Genomic DNA, 12,903 nt, shown 5'->3' with positions numbered 1-12,903 from the left:
GGAATACTTATCCGATCAATATATCAAAACTACAAGTCGATTGGATAATAAACTCTAACATGCTCATACGATCTCCAAAAATTAAGTGTTGTATATCGAAATACTCGTATCGACAAGTAGATCGAAATCAAGAACAAAAACTGTTCCTGAGGTGGCCGGAAGCTTAACAACTTTCTCAACTAGCATCAAGCCTAAATCAAAGCGTAAAGGGTCGAAAACTACCTCGCAAGCCACTGAGATCGGATTTTTGCCCAGTTTTTCGGCGAGCTCTAGTTCTCCCTCCACGCTTCACTTCAGCTCAAGCCACTTCAGGAGCATGATTAGCAACTTCAGGGGATTCCAAAAAGCCAAGTGGCTCGAGCTATGGTGGCAGGAGATGGAAGATATCGGCGTTGACCGTTTTCTGAGTTTATATCGGGCTCATCGTGCTCCGCTGCGTAGACGCCGAGTGGGGAGGAGATGCTACCACAAGGAGCTAGAGGAGGAAGAGGCGAAGCCAGCGCCGGTGGTAGCTCGTCCAAAGGTGGCCGGATTACGAAGATATAGCCGAAAAATGAAGATCGGCGATTTCCGGTCGGGAAGAGAGAATAGGGGACCGACTTTCTAATTTTGGAAAGTTAGGGTTTTCTGAAAAATTTCCCAAATTTTTCTATTTATCCCAAATTGGAAACTTTTTTTGATGGCCATAACTTCGTCATACAAACTCCGATTTTCGCGTTCCGCATATCCACAAACTCGTATCGACTCGCTCTTCAACTTTCGTGAATGAAGTTTTCACAAAATCACAACGTATAATAAATCAAAGCATTCTGAGTGAATAATAGTTCGAAATAAAATCCGCTCCACCCTCGAACCATGAAATTATACCAACGAACACTTTATTAATTCCGGGGGATTCCAAGAAATTAATAACGAATTTCCGGGGTCTTACAATTCCATTCATTTCTTGCACCGAATGAAACTACAAGTTTCTTTCTTCATTTCTTTCTCCTACTACTTTTTTCTTCACTCCAAAAGACTCTTATTTTTGAGTATTTGATGAAACCAAAATTTGGTAAGCAATTAAATGATATTATTAAGCATTTGGTTCTTATTGTTTATTTTATTATTTTTAATATTTTTATTGTTCTAATCAATGACATTCCTACATTATCTCAATACACTCCTATGTGGTTCTAAGTTATTCATGTAATTCAAGATGTAATATATGATATGTACAAAGAATGTATATAAGGTGTGATGGCCTAATCTCCCACTAGGTTTTCAGCCATCAAAAAAAAAATTAGATGTTTATTTTAAAAATTTTAAGAATTGTCAGCGATTCAGCATTTACTGTTTCATCTTAAATTATTACAACTCACTATATTCAAGGTTTTCCTTTCAAATATAGTGGATAATTGATAAAACAAACATATCCAAAAGTTTCACTTAAGATTTTCATGTTTTTCTTCAAATTTCCATCATTTTTCTCGATTATTTACCGAAATCGATATATCCACTATATTTTCGTCGAAGTTTCCATTTTTCAGACCATCGATATTTCCTCGAAATCCGATATTTTGGTCTCAGCCTAAGCATTGAACCCTTTGAAAGGTCAGACCAAAAAAATAAAAACTTTCATTTCAAAAAAAAACAAATTAATCTTATATATCTCTACTACTAATGTCAACAATCTAAATGAAAATATTAGTGATTATATCTCTAATGGTTCTTGAACAGTAAGTTGTCTTCCTACTTGGATAGTTGGATCATAATATTGTGAATAACATTATTGGTAATCATATCCCTACTACGGATGTTTCTGATGAACTTGTTTGCGATCCGACTTCTAATGGGCATTTTTTCAATTAAATTTGATACTTGGTTACAGTGTGAATCTATTGTTGCTTATTCGAATGTCAAGATCATGAATGATATTTAAAATTTAATATTCCTCCCAAAAGGCAAGATTTTTAATTCACTCTTAGCTAGAGGAAGACTGAAAACTAGGGAAAGAATTGCTTGTTATACCTCCAAGATACTACTTGTGCTCTTTGTAACTCAGGGGTTGAGGATACAAATCACCTCTTCTTATCCTGTCCCTTTGCAACTTTTGTTTCAAATTTGACTGGTTTTAATCATATTGATTATTAAAAGAGAAAAATGCATCATCAGTCCCTCAACTCTTATGCACCGGCCAAGTTGATACCTACATTCCTAATGCTATCAATGTGATACCTGAACACTTATTTTGCTATCAACGACATACATCCGTTAGATTTCTTTGACGGAACGTTAGAACACTACGTGGCAACTACGTGTCACGCATGTGATATTTATATTAAGGGAAAAATTGTCTTTCCTTATTAACTAATTAAATTTTTTTTATCTTTCTTCTTAATTTTTTTCCTTTCTTCTTCTTCCTCATTTACTTTCTTCTTCTCCCGTCCTCAACTCCTCATCCTTTCTCTCAATTTTATCAACTGACCTATTGTTGTTTGCTATTCAGTTTCCTAGTTTCAGATTTCTTGTTGGGGTAAGATTGTAACAATTTGTATATGTTTGTTGCCAGCAATTTCAAATTTTCAATGAAGATAGACTTGGTCAAGTTGCATCCATGCTGTTCTGGCAAACATGGATATAATTAACAAAGAAGAGAAGAGATGCTTTCAAATTAAAACAAAAATGCAGCGAAACTGATTTGCATATCACGAGAGTGAGGTGCATCATATTTGTTTGGAATTAGTGTTTGCAGGATTGGGGATTTTAAAGTCATAGCAACATTCCTCATCATTCAACCTACTTATTCATAATAAAACCCAGAAACTCTAGATCGCTTTCTTTCCCATCAAACCCGACAGTTTCTCAATTCCACCCATCACATCCAAAAACCCCAATCCTGCTAGAAGAAAAACCCTAACCCGAAACCAATTCTTGCAATTACTTCCAATTTCTTGGATGGAATTTTCGAAGAAGAAGCCATCATCAAGAAGCATGGGATCATCGTCCTCATCCAAAACCCATCGCAGTGCTGTAAGATCCACCACGGCCAATTGGCAAGTCAGCCATTACTCTGCTTCTGTCATATTCATATCGAAGGCTGCTGCATGCGAAAACCTCCTTCAAAACCATTGATGAATACCCAGTTCCAGAAGTCTTTGGATGATCATTTGTGTTTAATTTGAATATGAATAATCTTTTGCTTTCGATTTTCGACATCTTACAGATTGCCAAATCCATTCTCACACTCAAGGTTCCTCAGGGGAGAATGAGAGTGGTGGTGGGTTGGATTTAGATTTGGTAGTGGTTGGGTCAAAGCCTTAAAGGTTGAAACTTGTAATGGATTCGGATGGATAGAGTTAAAGAGACGGAAGGAGAGACCTACCATTCTTCTATGTTCTTTGGAACCCAGACCAGGCAAGTGAATCCGATGAACAACAACGAAACAATAGAACCAGATTTAGTCATTTAAAAAAAGAAGAAGAAGAAAAGAAAGGAAATATAATTTAACAAAAAAAAGGGTAAATTGGTCATTTACTCTCTTTTTTGTTTTCGTGTGTTTGCCATGTCACTGTTTTAACGTCTCCGTTAGAGAAATCTAACGGATGTATGTCGTCGATAGCAAAATAAGTGTTCAGGTATCACATTGATAGCATTGGGAGTGTGGGTATCAAATTGACCGGTGCACAAGAATTGAGGGACTGTTGGTGCATTTTTCTCTTATTAAAAATTTAGTGATAGGATTCTTTCTAAGGTTCAGGAAGGATTCCTTGAAAACTTCTTCCAAACCATGCTTCTCCTCTGCTGGAAATTTTGAGAAGTGAGGAATGACCTTTTCTTTAGACAGGTTCCTCCTCTCCCAAATATTACACAAGGCAACTTCTACTAGGAATAGTTACAAAAGACACAATACTCCGCCTCCCTAAGTGTCTTTCTGTGAATTATGTGTTGGATCATAATTCATATACATATTTGTGCCCTAAATCATGGAAATTACTTATTCTACAGTCCAATTTAATGCTGACTAATCTAATTTCATGTTTTGTAGAAAATCTTGACAATAAAAGAAAAATGTGAAATTCCGACAAATTTTCAATGTACCACCACTTTTGGTGGTACAAGTGGCGACGCACCACCACCCACGATGGTGTCATGTATTTTCCGGCCATATTCATGAAGGAGCAAGGAGAATGAGTATCATAGCATCTATTCCATTACATCCATTCACCATCATTCTATCTTAACCAAATTCCAAATCTTTTGGTTCCAATTCAACCAAACACTCCCTATTACTCAAAAGTCCACCATCATCATCACTTCAATATCTATCATGTTTTAGGCTTAATCACCATCCCTCACTTATCATTTCCTACTCTAACCTACACCATCACTCTCATACTCTTTTCCCTTATTTTTGGGATCTATTACTACTCTCATACTCCACCTCTTTGCTCAATTCAAAAACCTAGCTGTTATCTTGACTTCTCAACACCATTTCGCAATCTCTCTCCATCTATTTAAGCACTCATTCTCATAAGGAAGAAGGCATCACCCACACTTAGCCATTACATCTTTTTTTTTCTTTTTTTTCTCTACACAACCCACTACCATCTCCTCCACAAAACTTCCATCTTCACCACTCCACTTTCTAACTACATCCCTACCCATAATATCTTATATATGCCAAGCATCATCATCATCTCAAGTCTTGAAGAAGGAGTTCAAGGAAGAAGTTAGATCACAAGAGGAGCCACCCACATCATCTCCATGACAAAGTTTCCATGATTAACCACTTCATCATTCTTCACTTGTGATCATCCCTAGTCATTTCTAAACTCTATTCTTTGATAGCTTAATGTTTTCCATTATGTTGATGTTAGTTCATGTAGATATGTGTGAGTAGTCTATTGTTGGGGCTAGGGTTGAAAGCCCTACCCTAACTTGTAATGAATTGATGTTTGAATCTTATTTGATGCAATTTCCATAATCATCTTCACATGCTAAATCAAGAAGTGAATGCTTGTATTTTTGAATCTAGCTACTTTGAATACCTTGCATTTGTCATTACATGAACAATGTATAGAGAGTAGCTAGCTTTGAACATTAATAGCATGATAGCACACTAGGTGTGTATGTGATGGTAGTGAGTTAAAATCACTTAGACCTAGGACTGGTTTGCTTGCTTGATTATCTAAACTCAAACCTTTATACATCTAGGAGCAAGAAATTGATACTTATCCAGTAATATAACTTGTTCTTGGGTAGTTAGTTTCGCACTTATCTGGTGGAAATTGATAAAATCAAAGGAGTTTAGGCCTTAGTAGTCTTATCCGGATGCTAAGAGGGTAATTGGATACTTGGGATTGCATTACTTATAGTTTGAACATCAATGCATGCAAGGGAGGCTATGGTGAACAACCTAAAGCTCTAACTTCCATCCATTCTATCACATCTAGTTTAGCATAGCCTAGTTTACATTTCAAGTTATTTAATTTGTCTTAATTTGAGTTGAAACCATCTTCAAAACCAAAATCAAACCACTACATCATCTTACATATATCCACCATGAACTTTAGTTCACTTGTGAGCCCTTGTTTGTGATTTGTACATTTGGATATTCATCTAGCACCCTTTAGGTTTTCCCTAGCTATAGTAAGTTTTCCAATTCCTTGAGTACGATATCCCCTACTCATAATCCCTACACTATAACTTGACCGTTATACTTGATGGTGACTATTTGGCTAACACTATGACACAATTTGTTGGTCCCTCCTCCTGATCAGTTTGCAAAGCTAAACATTGATGGTTATGTCATCAACAATAAGGATGTTGCAGGCTTTATCATTAGGACAACTCCAATCATGGGGGTTCTATCCCATATTTGAGACCGAAATGCAACTTGGGTTCTCCAACAATCTATTTTAAGGGAGTTGGTCTCAAAAATATAAGACTTGGTCTCAAACCAAGTCTCAAATTTGTGACTTTTCCAGAACCATGACCATGAACAGTAGCTCGTATTGTGTAAGCGCCCTTTGAATCGTTGTGTTTTACTACTTAAGCAAAATCAGAAAATAGATGAACTGAAAACAGAAACAACACAACAGATTTTAGAGTGGTTCAGCCAAAATTTTAGCCTACATCCACTTCGTGATCTCTCTTGAGAGATTCACTAGCACTATGAAGAATTTAGGTGTTACAAGTACTTATTGCAGATCCCTCAAACCCCTCAGACTAGTTCTTATCTCTCTATCACCTTGACTCTCAGTTTTCTGCTCTTTCTGTCTTCTTATTCCAGAAAACTGACTGCAGCTCCTATTTATAGGGCATAGAGGCTGCTGATACAACATGGGATTAGGATTCCTAATCCTAATAGACTAAGCCTTTCTAAGCCTATAATACAAATCCTAATAGAACTTGAAAGACTAACTTTCCTAGAACTTATAGAAAAGCTGCGCGCAAACCTTTTTCCTTTCTAGACTTGGATTTGAATTCTGCATCCTAATTTTCAGATTTTATCAATGAGCCAAAAACACAACAGCTCGGGGCCACACATGTTTAATTAAATTAATTAACATGTTTTTAATATAATATTGATAAACATTATACTTATATTATATTCATACACCCCAAATTAGTTGGAGATGAGATATGGGTGCTGTATGAATAGTGCAAGAAGGAGGTGCTAAAATGAGGATAGCACCATAAATTGAGACTTCATGGTTGGAGTTACCTTTAGGGATTAGTATGCCTCCCTTATAATTTCTTACTCAAGGGGTTTAGGTCATGCTAATGTTCATGTGGCTGAATGCAGTGCTGTTCGAGTTGATATTTTCAATGCTTTTCGAAACAACTTCAAACTGATCATTGACTCAATCAACAACTTGTGTGACCGTCCTTGGCACATCAGACCCTTATTAGAGATATTCATCATATGGTCAAAGAGTTCGAAGTAATTTCCTTCAAGCATATTCCTCGTGAAGCTAACTTCGTTGCGAATGCGATCACAAGCCTAGGCCATGACGCTTTAGACCCAAACATATGGACCAAAAGATTGCCACTCTACTTTTAATTTTGATATTTTCACTGTAAGTTGTATTTGGGGTCTCTGTTTGTAATTTTCTTTTTCTTCTCTTAAAAAAAAGAGAATATTAATAAAAAATAAAAAACATTTTATTTATCACCCTGAAATTGGCACTCACCAACTTGAGAGTGTTACAAGCCGCAATTTTTAAAGAACCCAAGCTAAGATGGCTCAACTCATGTCTCAAAGACACAAGACATATCTAAAAGAAGACAAATGTAAATTATTCAGGAAATTGTCAATAAATTTTAAATAGAGAGGTCATTGTTCAAATCTCATCATTGTAATTTTTTTTAAATGTAAAAAAAAAAAAATTGTTTGTAACGATCCAACCTGTAATTATGTCATGCGAGAGCCGTGCCGGGCTCAGGTCAGGCCGGCCCATCGACTAATATACCTCGGCTCGGGCGAACGGTTCAGTGATCAGATGGTTAATGAACTGAGAGAGAAATCAATGACTTGCGCAAGAGATTTTCATTCCACTGAAATACTGCAATAAAAAAGAACTGAAAAATCTCAACGCACAAGATTTATTTTGTTCTAAATCTGACATTATTTAACTGTGCTATGAACAAGTTATTCCAAGTATCTGTTATTCCTGGCAAGCACCAGTGCATACAATCATCGTGCTTCTTCCCACCAGCTGCCGATGGATGGGCATCTGCTCTGAACTCACTCAGGTGGGTTACGTCCAAAATATGGAAACTTGACCCCTCAAGGGCCTTGTAAAGGTGTTGATTCACGAGTCGTGCCTCTACATTTGTTCCATTATTCTTCAATGAGAAGAGTTCTTCAACCTGAAAATCAAACCATGACTTTAAATATTTATCTTGATGTTGCATACAAGAAATTGTTTACATAAAGGACATAGAAGGGGTTTGTGCTCAGATATAAGCATCAAGTAAATGAAGCATTCAATCAGTTCATGATAGTGTCATGTGACTCACCTGCTCTGGCAACAAAGGATTTTGCCGGTTACAAGAACCACCTTGGTTCCAGTCACCTCCTTCAAAATGTCTAGGTGATTGAGTACGAAAGAATTTGATTGCACCAGGTTTCAGTCTCTTCTCTAAAAACATTACCTACAAGGAACACACTCTTAATACATACTACACAATGAAATAGCATGTGTTGGGCTCTAGTACTATATGCACGAGATTTTAGCCTCACATTTTGATCATATTTTAGAAACATGACCACTAGAATACTTCCACTGGCTGAAAAACAAAGTTTTCATCTTAAAAGTTGCTATACCATATGTTTCATAACCATATCGAGGCCAGCGTCAGGAAGTACTGGAGGAACTACAGGCTGACCATTTTCAAAGAAAAGCAAAGGCGACTTCATAGGGTCAAACTTTGCAGGAGCCCACCACCTGTTCACAAAAAACAAAAGTTCAAATGAATAGCCAGCACAAGTAAAAGAACCTAGTTTGTTGCATTTTCAATTCAAAACACCGTTTTTCCTATTCAAATTAGCATCTTTATAGCCTTTTGAAGACAGATCAGTTGATTACTAGCGTATTTTTACCCCTGGTACACTAGTGGGAAAACCAACAAGCTCCAAGGATATCACAAATTCCTTTATGTTTTTCAAAGTATTATATGCTTTTCTGCGTCAAAAATATTCTCACTCGCAGATGATATAAAGAAATTGTATCATGATTGTCAATAATAAGCCAGTGTTATGATCCGACTATGACACACTGACACAGATAACTAGACTAGTCTTCTGATCTCTGACTTTGATACAAAAAAAATTTTGTAATTGCAACAAAAAATTCAGCAATAGTAATAAATAAGGCCGATATGCTAGATATACTTGTATGCAGAGATAAAGAGATAAGTAAAAGAACAGAAGTTCTAAATGTGTTTGCAACATTTAAAGGGAAAGGCATATTAGAAGGAAACTATTACCAGTGCCCTGTGTTGAATATCAGAATGTCATGAAAGCTGAGAGATTCAGCCCATGTGTCAACCGGAATGTCAACATCAACTCTATACCCCTCTTTATATCCAAGAGATTCCAGCACGCCACCATTAGAATTGGCTGACCACCTGCATCCAAGAGAAAGCATAACCAGCTTAACCATACCAACTAATACATGAAAATCTGGTGCTCAACATCTGCAACATGTAAACCACCACACAATTGGAAACATAGCTTACCTACCGTAACGAGCCAAAAGATTTGTCCTATGATACGCAAGCGTAACATTATACTGAAGAAATGTGAACCCGCGATCAGCACCAACCGGCCGCCACTTCTTTACTTCACTCGACACGCCTTTCAACGAACAGAACAGCGAAACAAACATATTCCGGTTCAAGGAATCACCAATAAACCCTGCACTGTAGAATAGTCACAAGCTCTTACATTCAACACCAGATTCAAGATTGATTTCTACTTTAAGAAACTTCTATAACAAGCAACACTGAATCAAACGAGTACTTACTGTTAGTTAATAGGTCTCCAAGAACACTAAAGCCTCTAAATTTAGTGAAATCAAAAATTCACAAATTCAAGTGAATTAATTGAACTATGGAGAAGAGAAAGTACCAATGCTGGTGTCTCTGTACATCTGAAGAAACCTAGCGGGATCGAACGGCGGGAGGTCACAGTGCTTAGGCTTCCACCTCCACTTGACGAGTTCGCGGCCGTTGGATTTGTTGCTGGAAATGCAATTCCAGCCCTTGAAGATCTCCTTGCAGGTGTTGTCGTACTTGGGAGACGCATTCGGGTCGTAGATCCAGGCTCCATCGGAGTAGTCGCAGGACCCGGCCGGCTCCGTCGGGTCGGATCCGGGGGGTTTCCGGAATTCGAGGGAGCTGTGAGGTCGGGAGGGAACGGAGGATGTGTTTCTAATGTAAGAGAGAACGGCGAAGATGGAAATGAAGCAGAGGAGGGAGAGGAGAGGTAAGAAGAAAAGGACTTTCTTTGTTTGGTTTGGGAAGTGAGAGAGGTCTCTCGATGCCATGCTGCACTGCCCAACGTGATGCCCACTTATATAGGTCCTTTTTTTTTCTTTACTGGACTCACATCTTACAAAAACAAAGTTACACATAATGATCCACATTTTAAAACATAATTTTTTTTATTATTATTTCTAATCTAAAAGGAGTGTCAATCAATTAATATTGGTGTCGAGAGACATAGAATATATAGTAACTCACGCGCTGTGGGCTCATCAAAATCAAGTTATTGCCTATAGATCCTGAAAACCTAAAAATGTCTTGGACAATAGTGTAATTCAAGTAACCCACACACTACCGGAGCTTGAACCGAACCAAGCCGAATTCAAACATCGACTTATTCTTGATCCACAAAACCACCCTACACATAGGGGCTTCTTTGGGGATGTCTAGAATGCTAAAGGCCTGAAATAAAACATAAAAATTGCAGGCCAAACAATAAAATCTAATATGCATGCCCAAAAGACCACCGACAAAATGAGGGTCAATGTAAACAAACCATATGACTGAAGCCCAAAACGGCTGCCACCAACTCATGTCATAGTATCGCCACTGTCATAGCCAAACCTAGCTAATTAGATGTTATCCAATTAACCACCACACCACCAAGGAAATAGCGTTGAGCTAGGTTTGAAGCGCCTACCAAAACCAACAATCATCTCCCCGCCATTAAAAACCTTTCACAGCCCTAATGACATAACATCACAACCACCACACCGACCCTCCACCACGCATAGTCGATGGAGGAAGCTAGGCATTGTCGTCAACATCATGCTTCTGTTAAAGAGCCTAGTTCGAAAAGCTGGTGCACGCCTTCAAATTGAGGGCAGGCCACACTGTTCTGATAGAAGTCGTCCCCCCAACACTATCAAAGGAAGTCACCCCCAGAAACATGTCTATGGTATGAGATAAAAAAGAACCAAAAGCAATTGGAGACCTGGCCTGGAAAACTAGCCATAAGAAGAAAGGTATAAGCAGACTAGCACTGGGATGAGGCAGAGGTTGTCCCTCTATACGAGAGCAGCGAGGAATGTCGCCTCCATGCTCGACGGCTTTTGAGAGAAAGGGCGCTGCGGGGGGAGGGGAGAGAAAGAGAGAGAGAAGTGAGAACCATTACGAATTAACATAAAATTTTTAAAAATAAGACGTGAATGACTTAATAGCTAATAAATGCACATGCTCTTCTAGTTATACATTTATAGCTCAAAGCAAAACCGAATTTACAAGAGCAAATTATGATAACTAAAAAACCCTATGGCATTATTACAGTCATTTTTTATAAGGCCATCAAAATATTAAAAAATTAAACATTTACATAAATTGTGGAGGCATGATTTACACTTGTTCCGTATGGAAGCAGTGAAAGGACAGAACACCCTCACGAAGAATGGGCTTCGGCCCATAGCCACCCAGAGCTGATCTAGGTTCGGAAATTCAGAGATCGACTACCTTCCAGCTAAGGAACGATTAAGCCCAGCTCGCTTCACGCACTGACGCAAGGACTAAGGAGAAAGGACCGAGGGAAAACCATAGTTCCACATGGGGTTCGTCCAAAACGGACAAAGGACTCTCTCACTAGTCCTAGTGTGTGGTGGTTTACACCAAGTAGGTCCACTCAGCCACATATAAAGGCAATCACGCCTAACCATATGACAAAACAAGTGGGATCCAATAAAGCTAGCCTCGTTTGGATCTCAAGGCAAGCCCATTAGGGCGACACGCCTCCTTAAGATATCCTACACGGTCATATATAAGCTTCATTTCTCCATCACTTTGGTAAGCCTACTGCTTATTTGAGTATTCAATGGCTTGATCGTCAGAGCCCTTTTGGCTGCTACCACATTGCTAAAGGGATTCGATAGTCCCATTTTTATAGTGTAGGTGGTTCATCCGACATCAAGGATTAATCATTCTGTAACATAAATGACATCACATTTTTAATTATCATGAGGTGTGAAAATGTCACTGTATCTAAACAACTATTTTTATTTTCCGAAAAATTATTATCATTATTTAGAAAAGTTAACATCATTCTTCATAATCATATTGTCATTCTCCAAAAAGTTATTATCATTTTTCAATGACTCCAATCGTCTCTAGAACCATTCCATTATGAAAATTAATGATCTCATCCCGATTTACATATTCTACAACTTAGTTTTGCTCTTTAATCCATACATGGAGGGAAAAATTTAAAAAAAAAAAAAAACATTATAGCACTCACATTAGATTGGAAATCTCATTTGTGGTAGTGCTTTAAGCACAAGGCACAAGCCCCTTCTCAAATTCCATGAGTCAAACTATCGTGCAATGCAAGAGTCACGTACATTAATGGACGCTGTGTCCTAAATTCTCCACATATAGCACAAGTAGGGTGTTGGTGATGAAAAATTCCAGATGGACTGACTCACAATAATGTTGGACTGGAGTCCCAATCTCAAATTGTTTGCCTTAATTAATGATGCAGGAATAGCTTGCCTCCTCGACTTACTTGCCTTTGAACTACTCCACGAACCAATCATCTTTGAGTCAATTTTTCTCGAACAAATCTCCCTGAACAAATATAACCGAGCTAACCTTCCTAGGACAAATCTTCCTCAAGCATGCTTGCTTCGACTTAAGAGCAAGTTCACCCGTTGGGTCACCAGGTCACCTACTATTTACTGCTTTTTAGTGTTTATTTCCACTCTCTGGGTCACGGGCACAATTTTCAATAAGACCTGGGTCACTAGGTCAACTTGCAGGTCACCAGGGTGACCCAGAAAGTGACTCATGCAGGGTGACACATGGCGACCCAGGACACGAAATATACTGTGCCCGTGACCCAGAGAGTGAAAATACACATAAAAAGCAGTGAATAGTAGGTGACCT

General features: G+C 38.2%; 1 protein-coding gene across 1 annotated transcript; it reads right to left on the bottom strand.

Annotated features, from left to right (window-relative positions):
- Positions 1–7,507: 7,507 nt before the first annotated feature.
- LOC133738076 (protein trichome birefringence-like 13) lies at positions 7,508–10,051 on the bottom strand. The gene is made up of 6 exons (XM_062165517.1): positions 9,620–10,051; positions 9,229–9,406; positions 8,977–9,117; positions 8,315–8,435; positions 8,008–8,142; positions 7,508–7,857 (listed from the first exon to the last, which is right to left on the bottom strand). Exons 1-6 carry the CDS (start codon positions 10,035–10,037, stop codon positions 7,591–7,593), a joined length of 1,260 nt encoding a protein of 419 aa, XP_062021501.1. The 5' UTR covers positions 10,038–10,051; the 3' UTR covers positions 7,508–7,590.
- Between the last annotated feature and the right edge of the window lie 2,852 nt (positions 10,052–12,903).

The sequence above is a fragment of the Rosa rugosa genome, chromosome 3, assembly GCF_958449725.1.
Source record: "Rosa rugosa chromosome 3, drRosRugo1.1, whole genome shotgun sequence".
Classification (NCBI taxonomy): Eukaryota; Viridiplantae; Streptophyta; class Magnoliopsida; order Rosales; family Rosaceae; genus Rosa; species Rosa rugosa.
Note: the sequence above shows the minus strand (reverse complement) of the source record. Positions and strands in the feature narration are given on the sequence as shown.

What these genes read in the sequence shown, in the direction of transcription:
- LOC133738076 (XM_062165517.1), bottom strand. Translation starts at nt 10,037, where the DNA reads ATGGCATCGAGAGACCTCTCTCACTTCCCAAACCAAACAAAGAAAGTC. An exon ending in CTTTTGGCTCGTTACGGTAG is followed by an intron (nt 9,118 to 9,228) that starts GTAAGCTATGTT and finishes TCTTGGATGCAG; the next exon opens with GTGGTCAGCCAATTCTAATG. An exon ending in ATCCTTTGTTGCCAGAGCAG is followed by an intron (nt 7,858 to 8,007) that starts GTGAGTCACATG and finishes TTTGATTTTCAG; the next exon opens with GTTGAAGAACTCTTCTCATT.